At 54.5% G+C, this 21,978-nt stretch overlaps 1 protein-coding gene across 1 annotated transcript in view; it reads left to right on the plus strand.

Annotated features, from left to right (window-relative positions):
• PARD6G (par-6 family cell polarity regulator gamma) overlaps positions 1–21,978 on the plus strand; it is a 53,697-nt gene that overhangs the window by 7,446 nt on the left and 24,273 nt on the right. Inside the window, exon 2 of the mRNA XM_037148085.2 lies at positions 16,888–17,110. Within this exon, the coding sequence (XP_037003980.2) occupies positions 16,888–17,110 (223 nt within the window). The remainder of the gene's footprint in view (positions 1–16,887; positions 17,111–21,978) is intronic.

A 21,978-nucleotide genomic window follows, 5' to 3' on the forward strand; every position in this document is an offset into this window, starting at 1 on the left:
CCCTGCAGTCCCATCTCAGGTGTGTTTCAGGGGTCACCCAGTCCTTCTGGCTGCAGAGGGGAGGCCCCGGGGGCTTGACCTGGTGGTCCACTCACCCAGCCAACCATGGTCCTGGCCGGAAGCAGCAGAACCAGGTCCTAAATGCTCAGCTGCCACACCTGGTCCCATCCAGTTCCCCTACCTCTGGATTCCATGTCCTGGGAAATAGACACCACCCGCCTGCTCTGACATGATCTGAAGTACAGCTTGTGTCCCAGCACCTCCTTCCCCAGGGATCCTGGACCCTGCCTGCCTGTGTGTGTGGGGGGTGCCTGCAGGGGTCCCTGGCTGCCTGTATCACTTCCTCCTGTCCTGTCACATAGCTCTTTGCAGCTGTCACCGGAGTGTCATCAGTGGCTTCCCAGGGCCCTTGCACACCTGGACATGTCACTTAGTTGAGGCCCCTTGAATTTCACAGCGGGGGGGGGGCACCCCTGCTGGGCTGAGTTTCCACTTGTGAGCACAGCCCTGAGAGGTAACAGCCTGCCCGCAAGGGAAGGGACGGGCCGAAGGAAGCCATATCCCTGATCAGCACGGAGGAGGCACCTCACAGGGCAGGGGGCGTGCCCGGGACGGGCTTGCTGGTCTGCTGTTGGAAAGTCACGTGTGCAGGAGAGTGGTGGTGTGCGTGCCCCTGTACCAGTGCTCAGCCCAGAGGAGGGGGCTCGTGGAAGGCCCTGGTAAGCTGCTGCTGAGCTGCTGCCATTTGTGGGGTCTCTCTTGGCACATGCACTTGAATTTTATTCTGATAACGACCCAATAGGAATGTGCTCTTGCCCCTGTTTTTCAAAGGAGGAGATTCACTCAGGTCGAAATGGCCCCCAGTTGCGCAGCCAGCAACGAGCCAGGAGTCTACACTGCTGTTCCCATCCAGGCCTTGCTTGGAGCAGCTCTGCCCCGCAGTTTGAGGCAAGGCAGCCCTGGCCGGCCCGTACCCCTTCTCAGCCTGCTTCCTCTGTCTGAAGCTCATGCTGGGATGTGACTCTGCTCCCTGTGCAGATCCGGGTCCAGACCCCTTGGGCTAGTGGGTTTCTGGTGTGTTAATGTCCCAGGGACATGGGACCCATGAGCAGCCTCATCTGCAGCTCATCTCCCAGCACCCAGGTCTCCCCACACCTGCACCCTGGCTCCCCTGCTTGCCTACAGTCATCTGTCCTTTCCTACCGGGCGCCCCTGCCCATATGGGGCACCCCTGTGCCTCCCTGCCCTTCCTTGGGGAGTTCTCTGCTGTCTTGGGCTCTGCAGGGTTGTCCCCCTCCCCTCCTGTGTCAGCCTGGGTGACTTTGTTCAAGAGCCATGAGAGCAGGCAGGTTTGGAGTCCTGTGGGGCCCCAGGCTGCTGTTGGTGAGCGGAGCAGGGACACCGGGGCACTGTCGGTATGAAAGAGCATGCACACAATGCTTGGTGCCGGCCACACCTCCCCTAAACTGGAACTCCGTGCGGGGCAGAGGCCACAGGCCGGGGCCCTGAACCTCTCTGCCCTCCCCGCAGCCCTGCCACGCTTGCAGTGCAGTGCTGGGTCCTGGGTGCAGGCGAGACGTGGGCCCACAGAGGGGACCGTGGGTGCGGTGGGTCCTCGGTCCCCAGCAGGAGCTGGGCAGCCTCTGCCAGGATGTGGACTTGTCAGGGCAGGTCTGCCGTGCTGACGGCGGCCCCGTCATCGCCCTGGATTGCGGTGGGCTCACACTCGGCCCCACCCTACTGACTCACAGGCCTGTGGCCCAGCTCTAACCTGCCCCAACGGGCCGGGCCAGGAAGCAGTGCCGTGGCAGAGCCCGATGCTCCAACAGACCCTGGCAGGTGCCGGCTGTGCTTTGGGACCATTCCCCAAACAGGGGTTTCAGTTTTCTCCCTGGTCCCTCAGCCCTGTCCCCAAACGGTCCCAAGACGCCCGTGTGGACCCTACCTGCACGCTGCGTAGGTCTCTTCTGCTTGGGTCCAGCCCCTGCTGACGACAGGAGCCCTGACCCTGCTGGAGGTGGGAGGCTGTGAGGCTCACAGGGAGGCCTGCTCCCCTGCAGGGATTGGCTCAGAGAGGGGCACAGGACACCCCCGGAGAGTGTGACAGAGGGTGCTCTTCCTCTGAGTGTCCTGTCGTTCGTGATCCCAGGACCCACCCCAATACACAGGGGCCATCAGAGATGCCAGCTGCAGAACCATCCTTGCAGTACCCGGAGGTGCACACCCTGGGCCTGCGGGTCTGGCCGCCCACGGTGCATCCGCGGTTCCTGGGCTACCGCCGGTGGGCGGCACCGTGGGCGCAGCACCCCTGCCCTTCTAACCCAGCCTGGGCGGAAGTCTCTGTGTTTGCATCGCATCGTGTGTAACTGCACGTTGTTTGCCATCGGGCCATCAAACAAACTGTGAGTCCGGTCAGGGGCCCAGGGCCGGGCCCTGTCTGCATTCAGGCCATTTTGTTGAATGAATCAGCCCGGAAGGGACACTAGTAGGATGCTTACTGGATGTTTCCGACACTGAATTTCAGACCAGTGTGCAGTCTGGATGCAGACTGTGCGCCTCCGCTGGCCCAGGTGCGCTGCTGCTGCTGCACCTTCCGGAGCGGAGCGGGGCTGGCGTCTCAGAGCCTGGGAACCCGGCCCAGAGACCCAGGCTTGCGGCCGGTGTGCGGGGCCAGGTGTGCGGGGCTCCGGCTGCGAGAACGCCCGCCCCGGCCGGCCCTGCTGTCTGTGCTGTGGTTTTCGACCTCACTGGGGCGCGCCGCGGATTCAGCTTCCATACGGTATGGCTTCCAGGGTCAGTGCCCGAAACAGCAGCACGCAGGCGGCTTCTTCACATCTCACCCCTGGGACGTGCTCCGTTGTGAGCTTTTACAGCTTCCATTGTTCACCGTTATAAGTGCTTCGTAGAACGTTTCCCTCATCCTCAGTTTCTGATGACATGCCGCTGCTCACACCTGACAGGCCCACCTGGGAGCAGCTGGCGGGGGCGGGGCACCGGCGGGGCGGAGCCTCGCCGTGGGCGGGGTCTCTATGGGGCGGGGCCTCAGTGGGCGGGACCGGCTGCCAGCTCGCCTGCTAGGGGCTTGGGGCCAACGTGCACCAGCCTCACCCGTGCACCAGCCTCACCGTGTGCTCGGTTCAGGTGTGCGCTGCAGGACAGGTATCAGGGCCGTCTTCGTGTGGAGGGCGTCCTAGCCCCTGCTGCCCACAGGAACCTGTGTCTCAGGTGAACACGACCTCTGACACTGGGGAATGACCGAGGCGTCCCAGGCTTCTTGACCAGGCCCAGGGCAGGCAGTGACGTTGGCAGGGAGTGGGCGGATCGGAACGGGGGGGGGGGGGGCTGGGGGGTCCAGGGCCCTTGGTCCCTACAGATCAGGGCAATGATCGTATCGGAGCGGTCTCAGCCCCAACCTGCTGTGTGTGCGAAGCCCCACAGCCCCGCCCTCACGTTCCTAACGGGAACCCAGGGAGGCCGGAGCAGGCCGTGTGCCAGGACCACTCGGGCGGCCTGAGCCTGCACGTCGCCCCCTTCTGACGGTGAGGTGGGCTGGAGGGTCCCTCCCGTCTCCTGGTCCCTCCTCCCACTGTCCCGCACACTGCACCGCTTAGCTGTGTTCGCCGCTCTTGGACGGTCTCTCTTCCCCACTAGGAGGCGAGTTCCGCCAGGACAGGCATTTGCTCTGCTTTGCTCACTGCGCTCACCGGTGTGTGGGGCAGCCGTGGGCCCCGAGCTGTCTGTCGACGCCTGAGGGTGGTTGAAAACAGGGCCCACACCTCACTCGCGTCCCCCCTTTCAGGAAGACGTTTTGAGTGCCTGTGACTGCCGGCCCAGGCCCGTGGGGGATGAAATCGGGGCACTTTTTTTTACAGCGGTGAAAAGCCCGAGCAGGGCAGTGTCTGTTCAGTAGGTTCCTGTTGGCAGTTTGGAGAAGGGAGTTCAAGTAAAGAGACACATGTCACTTTAAATGATGCTTCTATGAGGGTCCTGGTGGTTTGGGGGTACCCGGGGCCACTCTCTTGGAGGGAGCAGTCCAGGAGCACGATGGCCACCCTGACTTTTCTCAAGAAAGTGCCCAGTGCCTTTGGGTGGCCTCAGGGTGTAGTCAAGAGCAGGCGAGACTTTGTGTCTTTCAAACTGGCATCCAGTGTCGAGCTTTGACTTCTGAAATAAAGTCACAGCCAGCGCCCTATTGGCTCCCTGCAGAGAACATGGGTTTGACACTCTGAGAGGCCCTGTTCGCGTGTCCGCTCGCAGATGTCCCCATGTGCCTTCTCTGGCGCCTGTGGAAACATCTCCTGCTGACACGTGGCCCCTGCTTCAGGGTCACAGGTGAGGCAGGCGCGGGTAGCTCGCACCTGACTCCCTGCCTTGTGACCGTCAGTCATGCTAACTCAGTAGAAACCTGCAGAGTTTTACTGGAAATGGTTAACAGCAGTGTAACCCATGAGCGCGGTGAAGACTTGACTGCCTGCTGCACGCAGAGCGTGCGGGGCTGCCACAGCCAGACCTGCTCTCACGGGCTTGTGCGTGCAGTGGCTAAAGGTCTGTGGCTGCCTGGGGTCTGGGAGGTGTCTCAGAATGACCCACTTACGGAGCTGATTTAACTCGTAAACACTCTTCCTTAGCGCCTGGCTCCTGCAGCCTCACCTGGTGAGTCTGACAACACCCAGCGTGACCCGTGGGCACCTTCCAAACCCAGGGCCTGGTGACTTCACCTTTCTCAAGTTCAGAGTACCTTGAGTCCTAGCTGCCACCTCCACAGGACCAGTCAGTGGGGGGGTCGGAAGGGCACCTGCAAGTGGGAAGCCTGCCAGTGCCGTGGTGAGCATGCAGACAGCGCCAGCCTTGAGGTGCCCAGCAAACATGCCTTTGCCGCTGAGTTACGTTGGCTTCTCCCCACAGTGCAGTTGCTTAAACTTATGGGTGAGTGTGGAGACATTAGGTATGAAGAAGAAGAAAGTTTTGTATTTTTGATGTCCTTCACATGCAAAAAAATAATCATGGTAATGGATTCCCCTTGGGGTCACATGACATTGAGTGATGAAAACAGATTTATGTTGCCAGAGCTTTGTGACTCCCGAAACGTCCTTCACAGGAAGCTCGAGTCTCTGAGTCGGAGAAGAGAGGCTGAGGGCCCTCCACCGTGTGTGGTCAGGGTGGAGAGGGGCGTGTGAGCAAAGGGAGGCTCCGTCCTGCTCCGGTGCCGGGCCTCCATCTCCTCCCCATTTCAACTCTGTCCGACCAGTGGGAACCGGAAAAGCCGGCCCCGCCAGCTGGGACCCAGTGTCACCTCCTGCTTCTCCGCTGCAAGGCCAGACTGTCACAGGGGCCTTCCCCAAGTTCTTAGGTCTTCACCTTCTATACTGATGACAGGACCTGGTGGAACCCGTCTGCTGGGCCCCATCTGTCGGGGAAGAAGCAGAACCTCCACTGACACATACGCAGCGCCGGCCGCCCCTGGTGTTCCTGTGTCTGCGAGTGCGGTTTTTAATCACCTTTCAACTATCTTTTAAAAATGATTCTGTAAGGTGAAATATTTAAACAATCGCTCTCTAAGCTATAATTCACTGGAAATAGAAACCACAGCTTTACAGTGTGAGTTCAGTAGTTTTTCGCACGTTCACAGCGTTGTGTGACCATGGCCACTGACTCACTTCGGAGCACTTCCGCCACCGCCTCCCACTGGCTGTCATCCTCAGTTCCCCCGACGCCCAGGCTCCGGCAACCGCTGGTCTGCGTGTTCCATGCAGATGGAATCGTGCGACCGTGGTCTTCGGGATCTGGCGTCTCATGTGGCGGGTGTTGTCAGGTTCCTCTCTGCCACGTTTTGTGCTGGCACTTCACCCCGTCTCACGGCTACAAGGTAGACCACGTTCTTTCCTCCTTCATCCGTGGGGGCATCTGGCTTGTTCCCACTTGGCTGTGTCGTAAAGGACGCAGCCGTGGACATTCACGTGCAGTTCCTGTGGACGTCTGGGTTCGTCCCTGTGGAGTGGGGTTTCCAGGCCCTGTGGTGGCTCTGTGGTCAGCATTCTTCAGCGCTTCCAGACTGATTTCCAAAGCAGCTTTGACCACTTTGCCTTCCTTCCCGCAGTCGAGGGTTCAGGTCCCTCCACCACCCTCCCCCCGCATCGCCGCCTGTCCCGGTCTCTGTGGTCTGAGTCTCCCCGGGGTGGAGTTGCACCTCGTTGTGGTCCAGTTTGTGTCTTTCTGAAGAGGAACGATGCTGAGGTCTTTTCATGTTTCTGGGCCATTGTGCATCTTGTTGGAAAAAATATATCTATTCAAGTCTTTTGTCCATTTTCATTGGGGTTGCCTTTTTATTGTTGAATTTTAGGTGTTCTTTTTAAATTTTGTAAATATATTTTTTTGAGCCCTGGCTGGTGTAGCTCAGTGGATTGAGCTCAGGCCTGCGAACCAGATGATCTCGGTTCAATTCCCAGTCAGGGCACATGCCTGAGCTGCAGGCCAGTTCCCAGCAGGGGACACATGAGAGGCAACCATACATTGATGTTTCTCTCCCTCTCTCCTTCCCTTCCCCACTAAAGATAAATAAATAAAATCTTTTAAAATATATATATATATTTTATTGATTATGCCATTACAGTTGTCCCATTTCCCCCCTTCATTCCCCTCCACCCTGCACACCCCCTCCCACCCACACCCCCCCTTTAGTTCATGTCCATGTGTCATAAGTTCTTTGGCTTCTGCATTTCCCATACTATTCTTGCCCTCCCCCTGTCGATTTTCTACCTACCATCCATGCTACTTATTCCCTGTACCTTTTCCCCCTCTCTCCCCCTCCTACTCCCCTACTGGTAACCCTGTATGTGATCTCCATTTCTGTGGTTCTGTTCCTATTCTAGTTGTTTATTTAGTTGGCTTTTGTTTTTGTTTTAGATGTGATTGGTTGTTAATGATTGTGAGTTTGCTGTCATTTTATTGTACATGTTTTTTATCTTCTTTTTCTTAGCTAAGTCCCTTTAACATTTCATATAATGAGGGCTTGGTGATGATGAACTCCTTCAACTTGACTTTATCTGAGAAGCACTTTATCTGTCCTTCCATTCTAAATAACAGCTTTGCTGGATAGAGCAATCTTGGTTATAGGTCTTTGGTTTTCATGACTTGGAATACCTCTTTCCAGCCCCTTCTTGCCCATAAGGTCTCTTTTGAGAAACCCGCTGACAGTCTGATGGGGACTCCTTTGTAGGTGACTGTCCCCTTAGCTCTTGCTGCTTCTAGGATTCTCTCCTTCATTTTAATCTTGGCTAATGTAATTATGATGTGCCTTGGTGTGTTTCTTCTTGGGTCCAACTTCTTTGGGACTCTCTGAGCTTCCTGGATTTCCTGGAAGTCTATTTCCTTTGCCAGATTGGGGCAATTCTCCTTTATTATTTGTTCAAATAAGTTTTCCACTGGTGGGTGTTCTTTTCCCCCCTTCTGGTACCCCTATAATTCGGATGTTGGAGCGTTTAAAGATGTCCTGGAGGTTCCTAAGACTCTCCTCATTTTTTTTGAATTCTTGCTTCTTCACTCTTTTCTGTTTGGCCATTATTTGCTTTCTTCTGGTCCACTCCATTGGTTTGAGTCCCAGTTTCCTTTTTATCGCTATTGGTGTCCTGTGCAATTCCATTCGTTTCAATTAGTTTCACCTTCATATGTTTGTCTAATTTGTGGCTATAATCAACCAGTTCTGTGAGGATCCTGATGACCAGTGTTTTAAACTGTGCGTCTGAGAGTTTTGCTATTTCTTCATCGCTTAGATTTATAGGCTATGGGGCTTTGAGATCTTCTTGAGCCGTTTTTGGTCTATTTGAGCCTGTTAAGTATGAGGAGCGGAGCCTTGGACTCCCAGGTCGCTGGGTTGTGACGCTGTATGTGGGGGCGGGGTCAGAGCGGGGAAATGGCGGTGCCCTCTGCTGCTGCTCGCTGCAGGGACCTGCTGGGTCCCGGTCCAACTCCCTCACCACTCCCCCACTCCCTCACCTGTCTATCCCGCAGCCCTGCTCCCTCGCTGTTTCCCTGCGGTCGCTGGGTCTCTCACTAGGTCCAACCCTGCGCCTGGATTCCGCGCACCTGAGTCCGTCTGACCGAGTTTTCCTGTGCTACCCTGCTCTGCCAGCTGCTGGTTTCGCCCCTTACCGGTCAGGCTGAAGAATTTGTTGTTAACAGACTTCCGAAGAGTTCAATTTTCTGTGTTCTGGCTATGTTTTCTGTTGCTAATATTTAGTTGTCTCTAAACTTGGTCGTGTGAGAAAGCACAGCGTCTCCACCTATATGGATGTTGGAACGTTTAAAGATGTCCTGGAGGTTCCTAAGCCTGTCCTCATTGTTTCGAATTCTTGTTTCTTCATTCTTTTCTGTTTAGTTGTTTCTTCCTTCTGGTCCACTCCATTGGTTTGAGTCACAGTTTTCTTTCCAGCACTGTTGGTTCCCTGTACATTTTTCTTTATTTCACTTAGTGTAGCTTTCATTTTTTAATCTAATTTATGACCGAATTCAACTAGTTCTGTGAGCATCCTGATTACAAGTGTTTTGAACTGTGTATCTCACAGGTTGGCTGTCTCTTTGTTGCTTAGTTGTATTTTTTCAGGAACTTTGATCTGTTCTTTCATTTGGGCCATTTTTTTTTTGTCTCGATGTGCCTGTTATGTAGCGAGGGGCAGAGCCTTAGGTGTTCGCCAGGGCGGGGCAGCCCAGTTGCTGGGTTGTGACACTGCATGTGGGGCAGGGGTCTGAGAGGAAACAGTGCCTCTCGTTCCACTCTCTGCTGGATTTCAGTCACTTCTCCCACTTCCCCCAAGCGAATGAGGTTCTTTTGGTGCTGATTCCTGTGTGGGTGGGTTTGTGTACATTCTAGGACCCTGTGGGTCTCTCCAACAAACTCTCCTGTGAGGCTGGGAGTTTCTCCAGGCACCTCAACCCCTACAGGTGTTTTCAGTCGGTGTTTTGAGGCTTTATGTCCTGGAGCTGGTTCCCTGGGTTGTGCGGTTCATCCCATCCCCCAGTTTTGCTTGGTTTATCCATGCATGAATGTGGGACTGCCCGGTCCTCCAGCCGCCTTGTGCACCGTACCCCTCCACAGTCCGCAGCCTTGCTGGGTCCGCTTGCTGTCGCCTTGCACGCCTGGGGTCCACCAGCCACGGCTTTGTCACGACCCCTCTCCGCCTGGCCTGCCGACTCCACCCTCCTACCGGTCTGGATGGATGTTTCTTCTTTAACTCCTTGGTTGTCAGACTTCCATACAGTTCGGTTTTCTGTCAGTTCTGGTTGTTTTTTGTTTCTAAATTTTTGTTGTCCTTATTTTGGTTGTGTGAGGAGGTACAGTGTGTCTCCTTATGCCTCCATCTTGGCTGGAACTCTCGAATTTTAGTTTTTTTTTAATGTATCTTTGATGCGAGTCTCATATTATACCCATGATTTGCGGTAGTTTCTCCCATGCTGTTGGTTCTTTTCGCTTTCTTGATGGTGTCCTTTGAAGTACAATAGTTTTTTCACTTTGATGCCGGCCAGTGTATCTATTTTGTTCTGTTGTTGCTTATTCTTTTAGATCAAAGAATCATTGCCTAACCCAAGTAACAAAATGTAATTCTGTGTCTTCTAAGTTTCACAAATGTATCACATTTGCGTCTATACCCAACATGAGCTAATTTTCGCTTGTGATGTGGGGTAGGAGTCCGGCCTCGTTGGTGTGCGTGCGGCGTCGAGCCAGCACCATCTGTCGCCATGGCCATTCTTTCCACCACGGAGTCTTCCTGGCATTCGTATCAAAAGCCAGTGGGTCACAAGTGTGAGGTTGTTCCTTTTTGGACTCCAAATTCTAGTCTATCGATTGTGTATCTGTTTTTGTGCCAGTGCTACACTGTAAGTTTTGAAGTTGAAAAGTGTGAGTCCTCTAACTCTGTTCTTTTTCAAGAATCTTTGGATTTTCTTGCATTTCTGTATAAATATTAGGAACAGGTTGCTAATTTCTGCAAAAAAGGAAGCTTGGGTTTCAATATGAGTTGAACTGAATCTTCAATCAACTTGGGGAGTATTGCCGTCTAAAAATATTGTCTTAAACCCGTGAACATCAAATGTCGTTTTCCTCCTGGTTTTTAGTCCCCTGAGTAATTTTATCTGTTCTCTGAAGATATTTGCTGATAACCGTGGGCAGAATACCGGGCAGAATAGAGAACTGGCATTCATGTATCAGAAATGAAGATCAAGGCGACTATATTTCAAGAAGTCAAACTTCATGAATGAAAGTCTGCGTCCTGTTGCTTTATCCTGGGTGTATGCCCACCAACCCAGGCATCTAGATACTGTGAAGGCTGCGTTCAGTTTTCCAGCAGGTATTACATGCACTGTAGTTGCCAGTGTACAAGTCTTTTCCCTTCTTTTGTTATACTTACTCCTAAATACTTTCATCCTTTTTGATGACACTTTAAATACTGTGTCACCACTCTGGAATTAAGACGCTTCCCTCTTGAGGGTTTGTGGTTGGTGCTGGTGTTTGTTTGCATAGTGACTCTCCTGGGCTCATTCTGTACCATGTAGTCTTTCTCATGTGTGTGGCCACTGAAATATCTGCTTAGTCAGCTTGGTGGCCACGTGACAGCTGGACAGAGTTCCTTCAGTGACAGGAGGGACGAGCCTTCCAGCTCGTGCTCCGGGGCTCTGTGCGTGTGGTGGGCACACCTTCCGCCCGCCAGCATGTCACACCGTCAGCCTCCCCCCCCCACCAATGGCACAGGGTCCCACGGTCAGCCGGGCGAAAGGGAGGGTGCCCTTCTCAGGACGGTCCCAGCCTGCACACAGCCCGAGCCTGCCTGTGTGCCCCCAGATTTCTAAGTGTCAGGCATTTCCAAGCTGCCCATGAACGTCTCACTCCCCGGCGTGTCTTTTTTCCTCTTTTTTGCATTATAATAAAAATACACATGACAAAATTTACCATCCGAAGCATTTTTGAGTGTCCAGTTCAGTGCTATTTAGTACATTTGTGATGTTATGCAGCCATAACATCACCACCATCTATCTCCTTTTGTCTCGTGAAGGTGAAACTCTGTGCCCTGGAGACAACCGCTTCCCCTCCGGCCCCCCCAGCCCCCGGCAGCCATTCCCCTCGGTCAGAACGTTGTACTGGAGTCACACAGCCGCTGCATCAGCTGGAACCCCCTCGCTTTTAAGGCAGAATAGTTCTCCATCACAGGGACAGTCCTCACTTCCCTGGTCTGTTCTTCTGTCATCGAGTCTGCAGTTTGGTGATTGTGAAAAAGGCCCCCAGGTGACACTGCGCAGACTGAGACCCTGCTCTCAGTTTTTCTGGGAATGGACTCAGACGTGGAATTGCTGGGTCTAAGGATAATTCTGTTTCTAATTAGGGTGCCGATTTCTTCGTATCTGCACCAAAACTTGCTTTTTGGTGTGAGCCTGTGTGTTTGGTGCGGTAGTGGTCCCGGCAGGTGTGGGTCCCCAGCACTTCCCTGTGCCCCCCCCACCCCCGCTCTTGCCTGTCGCAGGCACACCTTGCCTCCGGCATTGTCCCTGAGGCTCCTTTACCCTGAAGGTCTTCCAACATCACAGCCCCCTGAAAGAATTTTGAGAATTTCATCTCTACAGGTGGTAATGTGTGGAAGTTGGCATCTAATTTTCTCGAGGTAAATATATAGTTACAAAGTACATAATTTCTACCATGCTGTGAAAATTTCATTTAAAAATAGAACTTTTCTCGTGTGACCTTTCGTCATTAAACAGTTGCCACTGACTGTCCTTCACAAACGCCTGGAGGAAAGGGTGTCCCCCCAGGAGCTCGGCCTCAGGTCCAGTAAAGACAAGCCCTGTGAGTGGGGCATTTCCAGGGACAGCTCCTGGGTGAGGGGCCCTTGGGGGCCGAGCCCCGTCCTTCCCTCTCAGGCTGTCAGGCGCCCCCCCGGTTTCCAAAGCCGAGGAGAGCAGGGGAGGGTGGGGCCTCTGCAGAGCTCGCTGCTCTGAGGTTCCGGCGGCGCGCCTTGGATGGGTACGAGCCTGCGGTAAACTCCCACAGTCCTTGGAAAGTGGGTTTTGGCCGCCGTTGCCAGCATTCTTGCCACTTGCAGGAGGCGTGGAGCTGTGCGGACTGTCCCCACACTGTCACCGCACTGTCCCCGAGGGGCTCTCCCCCAGACCGTGAAACAGCAACAGTGCGCACTTCCCAGGTGCCGGGCTGTCTTGGGTCTCTGCCACATCGAGTCTCCTGGCTGCTTGGCCAAGGAGGAGTGTCTTGCTCTGGGACACAGAGCTTTGGCAGCTCACTCAGCAGCTGTCGCTGGCCACCAGCTGTGACCAGTGGTGGGACTCGCCCCTGGGAGCACTTGCTGCCGCCTCTGCGCCTTGACTGTGACGAGAAATTAGATTGGGGGGAGGGAGGGAGGGAGAGAGACAGAACCTCCCTTTTCTGGGGGGAGCGAATGACCATATTACTATTATTTGTTTACCATTTTTAAAGGAAATAGGAATGAATTATGTTCAGAAGCTGATTGATTCACTTTTGTTTATTGCCTCCTTATGTTTGAGATATTTTTTTTAATTTTGAGAGGTAACCCCCTTTTTACTATTCTGTTGTAGGACTAATAGCTGGGTTCAGCTATGAAATATGATAATTATTATCAAAATAATAATAGAAGGACAGTTTATTTATCTGCAAGCTCTGGGAAATGAGGTGGTGTACTTCTGTGAGTTTCCTGATAACAAATGATGTTACTTTTGAAAGAGTATTTGATTCTTTACCAGTTTTCAAAACAATGGGTTGGTCTCCTGGCCTCATGCAGAAAGTGAAGGGTAAATTTTTGGTTATTATAAATAAATGTATTTATAGACACACTGTGTGTGTTCCAGCCCCTTCGCAGTTACGGTCCTTGCTGATGGCCAAACGCACAAATAATCCCATTTTTGGCTGTTGAGAGATTAATTTTTTAACCATAAGAAAGACCCAGTCAGAAACGAGGAAGATAGTAACTGACATTAAGAATACATTAGATGGGGACCCTGGCTGGCGTAGCTCAGTGGATTGAGTGCGGGCCTGCAAACCAAAGGATCGTGGTTCGATTCCCAGTCAGGGCACATGCCTGGGTTGCAGGCCAGTTCCCAGCAAGGGATGCACAAGAGGCAACCATAAGTTGATATTTCTTTCTCTCTCTCCTTCTCTTCCCCTCTAAAGATAAATGAATTATATATATATATAATACATTTGATGGGGGAGGGTGGGCTGAAATGGGAGTAAAAGACAGAAAACTACTTGAACAACAATTAAAATAAAAAAATTTAAAAAAAGAATACATTAGATGGAACCAATAGGAGATTTGATGAAGTGGGGGATTGGATTAGTGATTTGGAAGATAAGGTAGCAAAAAAAAAACCTCAATCAAAACAGCAAAAAGAAAAAAGTTAAATGAGGGTAGTGTGAGGGACCCTCCGGACAGCATCAGATGCACCAGTGTTCCCATAGAGGGTCCCGGAAAGAGATGAGAGAGAGCAGGAGATCCAGGACCTGTTTGAAGACACAATGACCGAAAACTGCCCTAAACTGGTGAAGGAAACACACACACATGTGTGGGGACCAGAGAGTCCCAGACAAGATGGACCCGAAGAGGCCATTCCAAGACACATCTTGATTAAAATGCCCAGGATCAGAGACAGAGAGAATCTTAAAAGTGGCAAGAGAAAGACAGTTACCTACCAGGGAGCTCCCATAAGAATGTCGGCTGGTTTCTCAACAGGAACTTTGCAGGCCCGAAGGGATTGGCATGTAGTGTTCAAAGTGATGAAAAGCAGGGACCTACAGTTAAGATTCTTCCACCGGCAAAGCTGTCATTTAGAGTCAAAGACAGATGAAGAGCTTCCCAGACAGGGAAGGGCTGAAGGAGTTCACCACCAGCAAATCAGTGTTACAAGAAACCTTAAAGGGACTTCTTGAAGAGGAAGAAGAAGAAAAGATAAGAAATATGAATTATAAAATAACAATAACTAGATACCTGTGAACAATTTCTATAAGTTTAAATGGATTAAATGCTCCAATCAAGAGACACAGGTGGCTGAAGTGGGCAAGAAAACGCCCCTTACACGTGCTGACTCCAAAAGACCCACCTCAGATCTGAAGACACAGAGAGGCTGAAAGTGAAGGGTGGAGAAGATATTTTCTGCAAATACCTGCCAACAAACAGATGAGAAGGTAGGAGTAGCAGTGCTTAGACAGAACAGACTGTGAAGTGAAGAGTGTAACAAGGCAGAGAAGAACATCGAATGCACAGTAACCGAGATACGGACCCAACCTGAGGTCTGGTGACGGGCAGGGGGATGGATGGAGACGTGTGGTCCCGAGGTGCAATGGAATGTGACTCAGCCGGGAAAAGCAGTGAAACCTCTCCATCCGCGCGACACGGAGGGACCCAGAGGGCATTCTGCTCAGTGAAGTCAGTCGGATAGAGAAAGACAGACCAACTAATTTCCCTTACTTGTGGAATCTAAGAAGCAAAATAAGTAAAACAAACCAGAAACAAACTCACAGAGAGAATAGACCAATGGTTGTCAGGTGGGAGGGCGCTGGGGAACTGAGTGAGAAAGGTGAAGGGTGAGAAGCACAGCCCGGCAGCCCCAGACTAGCCCCGAGGACGGAAAGGGTGGCACGGGGACAGAGTCGGTAATGCCGTCATAGCTGCGAGTGGTGCCAGGTGGGCGCCAGACTCGCCCGGGGCGTCGCTTTGGAAACTGTGTGGTTGTCCCACCACCACGCCGTGCGCCTGAAGCCGGTGTAACACCACATGGGACCTGACGCTGGAAAAAAAAATGTGAGAGTGGTTAAGACGGTAAAACTTATGTTACGTGTATTTTGCCACAATTACAACATGGGAAGAAATGCTTCTATCATGTCACATTTCACACCTCTCCTTCCAAACGCTGCAGCTCATCCAGCAGAGGTCGGACACAGGTCGGACCTGCGTTCGCCGGGAAGAGTCCGTGCTCGCTTTTGCTTCAAATCGTTACGTTGTGCACCTGAACCCCACATAAGTTTGGAGGACAGTTGCATTTCAGCTTAAAAAAGTCACAAGTCGACATGCTAAGACACATTTGAGGAAAGTCATTAAAGGGACTGAGAAACAAATGGAGATGCTTCTTTGCGTGTCACGTGCTGCTGTGACAGACACGGCTGCGTTCCACATGTGGGGCCTCCGTTGCGGTGAGCGCAGGGTGGGGCACAGCCCGGGAGGCCGTGGGCCGCGGGGTGGTCCCTGTGCTCCAGAGGAGGAGGAGGGTGTGGTGCTCCATTCGGGGAGACGAGACGTCCGACCGGGGTTATGTGTGGGCGTCGGAGACACTCGTACGGTTCTATCAGAGGGGATGAAAGTCTTTATTTTACACATTGAGTGAGAGAGAGGTGTGCAGTGATTCCAAACTAATCGCTGGGGAGGCTGGCAAACGTCAGATTCGTGAGAGGGGAAAGATGATGGGTGACACCAATGAGCACGTCCGGTGTGACCGGAGACCAGACCTGGAGAATAGCGCCTCACACTCGAGTCGTGGGCTTGGCGTCTTATGTCCCAAAAAGCTCTGGGGCCTTTGTGGGCCAGCCAGCTGTGCACACTTAGAGTCAACACTGAGAACAGGGGAGGCCTCAGGTTTGCTCCAGGCCGGCCCTGCCCACCCCATGTCCCCCGCCAGGCCCTGGGAGCCCCCACCCTTGCCGCCCTAACTCAGCCGCTGGAGGAGGACTTTGCCAGACCCGTGCTTTGTGCTGTCCCAATGCCGCCGTGTGTCTGGGCGTTTTTCGTTCCTGGGGCAGTGCAGGGTGGGTGAGGAGTTTGTTTCCCTTTGCTTTTTAAAAGGGAAATTCTCAGGAGACTAGTTCTCTGAGTCAGTGGAAGTTGATGTCTGGACAGTAGTAATTCCCTTAAAACCAGGGGTTTTGTGCGTGGGGTCCACAGGCCAACAACCTCGGGCTTCATCTGTGAACTTGTGAGAAGCACAAATTCTCGAGCTGCCAGCTGCAGACGGGGGGCTGTCCCGGTGCCTGCCCAGAAGTGAGAGCCTGGCGGACCTGCGTGGTGTGAGTGGGCTTGCCTGGACATCAAGCCCGGAGGACACAGCGACTAGTTTTGTGTAAACACCAGGCGCCCCACTTCTGTGTGTTTTGGAACCAGTACAATGACTTTGCAGTTGCGTTGAGCAGCGCGGACTCTGTCCTGCCTGCTGCCAAGTGAGGAAAGCAGCCAGACCTCCGTGCAAACAAACAGAGGAGGTGTCTTTGGACCCCTGCACAGGCCACCCGGTGGGAGGTGACCTGGGGTCCTCTCCTGGAGCTCTGCCCAGCCTGTGGCACCTGAGTCCGGGTCCAGAGGCTGGGAAGGAGGGGCGGGGCGATTCCCAACACAGGGAGAGCGAGGAGCATCGTGTTTGAAGAGAGACCTGCTCTGTCCCCCTGTGGGTTGTGAAGCATCCTTTTCCCAGGTTTCTCCTTTCATTTGCTTCCACTTCTGATCCTTTTGAAGTGCCTCTATTTGTTCTTTTTAAAATACAAATTACATTAAGTCACTTCCTCGTTTAAAATCAAAATTGTTCCAGGACGCCCCCATGCCCTTAGGAAAAAAACCCAAATTTCAGCTGTGCTTCCTTGGGCCCGGTGAGGGAGACGAGGGATGAGAGAGGAACTCCTGTCTCCTTCCATCCTCCTGTGATGATTCACGTGGACCCTGCTTTCTTCCCCTGCGACCTAAGCAGCGGCAGCTGTCCCCTTGGGGACTCCCCAAAACTCCCTGAGGACCCCCGATGACTGCTCTGCCCCAGGCCTGTGGAGGCTCAGAGCGCACCTGTTACTGACTTTCGGTGCCTTTCCCTGCTGCTCATTTACGCCCATATCTTGCGTTGTAGTTTGGGGCTGAGTTCCGAAGGTTCTCCTTAGACCGGCAGAAGCCTGGCAAGTTCGAGGACTTCTACCAGCTGGTCGTGCACACCCACCACATCGCTGACACCGAGGTCACCATCGGCTACGCGGACGTGCACGGCGACCTGCTGCCCATCAACAACGACGACAACTTCTGCAAGGCGGTGTCCAGCGCGAGCCCCCTGCTCAGGGTCTTCATCCAGAAACGAGGTAGGGGGGGCGGGGCCGCAGGCCTTGTGTTCTCGCCAGCCGGGAGACACGGGAGGAGTGGCACCTGCTTGGCCAACACGACTTTATTAGAAAGGCTTTAAAAATGTTTAAACTGCATTTCCCGCTTGAAATAGTATTGCTTTCTGATTTTTAAATGCTGAGGAGAAACCGGTATCGATACTTTTAGTGTGTGTATTGGAGCAAGTGAATTCAGTAACCAAAAGGCCTTAGTAACCCAGGCAGGAGACGTGAGTTTGCCGGTGTGGTTAGGGTTGGGAGAGGGTGCTCGCCTGCCTGCCGCTGTCCCCGAGGTTCCGGTGCGCTGGGAGTCAGGTGTTTCCCAAAGCAGCGGGTGGTCGTTGCAGGACGTGTGGTGCCATTCGAGGGTCATCTGTGCTGACGGGGAGAGGTACCTGAGGGGGCACTCGACTTTCCGAAAGTGGCGCCTGGTGGTCGACTTGGTCGTGAGGGCCCCTCCTTCTCCAAGGGCACCTTCTGTGGCAGGTGGGTGCCGAGCGCCCGCCAGGAGGGGAGCCGCCTAGGCCCCTTGAAGCTCACCTCTGTGCTACTGTGACTTAGGGCTCAGCAGGATGGGAAGGGTCCCCATCTCCAGGTGGCGGGGGACTCCCTGGGGGGGAACCTCAGCCCCGGCTGGAAGCAGCAGCCACAGTGTCCTGGGTGGAGGCCCAAGGGGACTTGGGCCGGCTGGTGCCACTCTCCACCCAGGTGGTCAGGAGGTGAGTGGGCAGCGCGTGCGGAGCTCAGAGCACTCTGGCCCGTGCTCCATGGCTGTGAGCCGCTGTGTCTTCTTGTTTGCGGTGGTGGAGGCAGCAGCAGGAGACCTCTGGCCGGCCCTCTGGCACGAGATCAGAAAGCTCCACATTTGTGTTCTTGCTGAGCCTGGTGTCCTGCTGCTGGTCTGAGAAGTCAACACAGCTGTCCCTCCTCTTAGTGCCGCGGCGGGGGTGGCTTGGCACCAGGGCCTTCCTCTGCCTCTGTAGCTGCCCCTGCAGCCCCCACTGTGTGGCACGCAGGCGGTGTTCACGCCACCCTCTTTGGAGGGTGCCCACCCTCTGCTGTTGGGGCTGGCTGGACCCCAGCTCTGCCCACACAGGTCATGCCAACTGCTCATCAGTGTGGGAGGTGAGCAGAGGACTGAGGCACCTCGTGCACAGTGAGGGCCGGGCTTTGCTGCCTGTGGGACGGTGGGGTGGGGCGTGGAGCAGGACTGAGTGTACGACCCCCGCTGCCCTTTATGGGGCCCATCCTCATGACACTTGGCACCTCACTGCTGGGTCCCTGACACTGAGTGACGCAGGAAGCTCAGGTCTGGGTTTGCAGGTGAGAATGTGTGAACTTCCACAGCTCTGCCCCTCCCGTGGGGTCCAGCTCCTGCATCCTGGCTTCCTTATCTACTTCTCCTCCTTCCCGTGGCCTCAGAGGATGAGCCCAGAGTGAAACTAGGGCCCCCATTCCAGCCCCTCCTGTTCTCAGCCCGAGTGTGTCACCCACAGTTCCTGCCTTTCTCTGCCATGTGACAGCGAGGTTCCCTCTGGCACCTGGTCCCTGGCCGAGACCAGCTGGTCCTCCTGGCCTCCTGTGAGCCCCGAGGGCGCTTTTCAGGCCAAATAGCCCGGCACCGCGGGCTCTTTGCAGGAAGACGCGCCAGGGCTCGCAGGAGCGTCAGTGTCCTGTCGGGCACAGTGGGCCTGGGGCCTGGTCACCGCAGGAGTCAGGAACCTGTGCTGTCGCGTGTGGTAGCCAGATGTCTTGCGGATCAGTCTCAGTAAATCACTGTTATAAAACAAGGTACAGATTGTTATTTAACGTGTTAGTAAGAAAACACCTCGCCAGCCCTCCCTGCGTGTGGGCTCGGCGTCCATGGGGTCAACCAAGCACCGCTGTGTGTGTGCAGACACGCGCTGCGCAGTGAAGCGCACAGTGAGGCTGCAGTGGCTGTGTCTGCACGGAGTGTGTGCAGACTCTTCCCGAGTCACCCCCCCCCCAAGGTGGTATGACAACGGTCCCCAGGGCATTTGCACTGATAGCTGTCAGGAGTGCAGAGACGATTTGAAGGACGGGGAGGCCAGTGTAGGTTGCACATAAACAAGCCGTAGTTTTAAAGGGGGGGCTCGAGTACCGTGGATGTTGGTGTCTGGGGCGGGGGGTCCTGGAACCAGTCCCCACAGACACTGAGGGACGGCAGTCTCGTGTGGTCTCGTGCATTTGCTACAGTGTCTTGATAATTGTCTCCACAGCGACTCTCTGCTGTGATCCCCTGCATTTCACTTTAGGGCTGGAGGAACGTTCTGAGACTCACTCCCAAGCGCCATGAGGCTGCCCAGGGCCTCGTGCCTCGGGCTGTGGCCCACAGTCGGCACCCAGGGCTCGGACCACAGGCCACGACTGACCGGGCCGTCCTGCCCCAGGAGCCCGGCCAGGGTTTTTCCTGAAGACATGGGATGGGGTTTCTGGCCGTGGGGCGCAGCGCATCTGCCAGCCATTCCGCCTCTCTCCAGGCTGGCTGCTGTCGAAAGCTGTGGCTTTTCCTCGGTTCAGTGACAGCTGTTCCTGTGCCTTTGCTGTCGTGCTCTGCCCACTCTGGTGAGATAACAGAGTGGTGACAGAGGCAGGATCTGGGGTCCTGTCTGCATCTTTGGGTCACAAGCCCGGCTGGGGTCAGGGAAGCCCTTCTCTCTGTGCCCCGTGGGCCCCTGTCCTCCCCGAGAAGCCGGCCAGAGAGCAAGCGGGATGAGACCCGCAGAGACACTGGGGGTCCCTCTTTCTGACTTTAGCAGGCGGAACAGGAAGTGCCAACACCCATCACATAATCACTTCAACTGCCAGTGGACCCTGGACTCTTGGTATTTGAGAGATTGGCCTTTTCGTGGCCCAGGCCGGCCTGGGAGTGCATGTGGGACCGTCACTGAGCTCCAGCTGCTGTCTGTCCCTGGGACCTGGGCCGCCCAGGGCGCCAGAGGCTGAGGAAGCCTTCCATGTGCCGCAGGATTCCAGAACCATCAGAGCAGGCACATGGTTTACTTTGAAACCAGCCCAAATATAGTGCATTCGCATGTATTTGTTCGCTGTTCCTTGGCGCTTGTTTGGGTCCCTAGGATGATGAAGACACATCTGTAAATTTTGTTTTATCAGAAGTTGCATGTTTGGGAGCTGGGGTGCGGGGTGGTCTTTGGGATTTCACCTAAGCGAGTTGCCAGAAAACGCAGTGAGGGGTGTTCTCCACAGTTACCTGCCTGGAATTGTGGACACCGTGCTGGAGGCATCGGCAGGACTTAGGGCACCGGGCATGTCAGTGCCGGTCCGGGCGGCTGTTCTCGGACTCTTCCAGGAAAGCAGCGGGAGGCATCTTTGGCTTTCGGTTGGGGCCTCGAAGCAGGAAGCCCTCCATGCGCCTGGCATTGCAGCTGCGCCCCGGTTTCTGTCCCCATCCCGTCTTCCCCTTTGCTCAGACACGGCCAGGCTGCTGAGGCCGGCAGAGCCGAGGGCTGGGCAGGGCCGGCCTGGGCTGGGCCCCGTGTCCACAGGCCCGGGGGCTGCACGGCCTCTGCTTTCTCCTGAGACGCATTCGCTCCTTCCCTTGTCACTGATTCCTGGAAGTGTTCGTATTTGGAGAATTTCTTTCTTTCTGTTTTATTTTTAATTGAAAAAGAGGGCAAACCCTCTCCCACCACCTCCTGTGGGAAGATGCAGGAACAAGCATCTGACCCCCGCCCCCCCCCCCCCGCCCCCCCAAGTGAGAGTGATGGGAGAGAATGTGCTGATGCAGCTCCTGGAACAGGAGGCGGAGCTGCCCACTGGCCAGGGAGCCCGGGGCTCGTCCCGGACGGCCGCCCTGAGCAGCCGCGGGCAGCGCCGTCCACCTGTGTCCGGGCGGCATCTCCCCGCTGCCGATTCCACCCTCTGACAGCCCAGCAGCCCCCCCAGTGTGTAAATGCCAGAGTTTGCACAGTAGAATTGGATTCCGTTCTTCTATATTTACTTTCTAATTACATGTACTTTTCCATATTCAAGTCCATAGTATATTCATAATTTGGATTCATGCATTTTAAAAACTTAACATCATAACCATGTCCTATGCCATTAACTTCTTTGTGAAAGTTTTTGTTTTTAAAAGTCTTTTCTGTTTATAGCATATTTGTAAAAGGAAATGAAACCATGGAAACGGCCCCCACTCTGAGGTGACCACCGGCCCCATTTCGGTGGGGTCTAGTGTCCATGTGCAGACTGGGATGTGGCGTGTGCACTGCAGGGGTTATTCTAGCCCAGAGTGACAATTTTTACCTTCTGTACATGTAGTTAGATGTCTATCATGGACATATCGGTGGGCCGTGTGAAGGTAACAAAAGGTAACCAGTTCCTTAATAACTTGTATTTTATCCATTGCAGTTTCTCACGATCACCAACGGTGCTGTGCATGTGGGGCGCTGTCAAGTGCAGGTTGGCTGGCGTGTCCTTGTGGGGACTGAAGGGCACGTGTGTTCACACGTGTTCTAGGCTAGGGTGTTTGTGGCCAGGGCGCCTGTCTTCAGCAGGGCACGAGTGGAAGGACTCTGAATTGGACGCTGTGTTGTGGAAACAGATGGGCCTTGAACTTAGCCTGTGGGACGCTGTGGGGAAGGCCTGCGAGGGGTGGGTGGGGTCTGCCCTTCTGCTAGGCCATGCCCAGCGTGGCCCACCACAGACCCGTGAGTCTCGGACCCCCGCTGGCGACTGCGCTGCCCCCGACACCTGGTGCTCCAGGTCCTGTGGCCAGAGGGCCCCGTGCAGCCTGGCCTCACTGAGTGGCAGAGGACGTCCCTCCCCAAGGGGGCCATGCTGGGGACTGGTGGCTTCCCTGGAGGCCAGAG

Source organism: Artibeus jamaicensis, unplaced genomic scaffold (assembly GCF_021234435.1).
Source record: "Artibeus jamaicensis isolate MK-2021 breed Jamaican fruit bat unplaced genomic scaffold, CSHL_Jam_final contig_354, whole genome shotgun sequence".
Classification (NCBI taxonomy): Eukaryota; Metazoa; Chordata; class Mammalia; order Chiroptera; family Phyllostomidae; genus Artibeus; species Artibeus jamaicensis.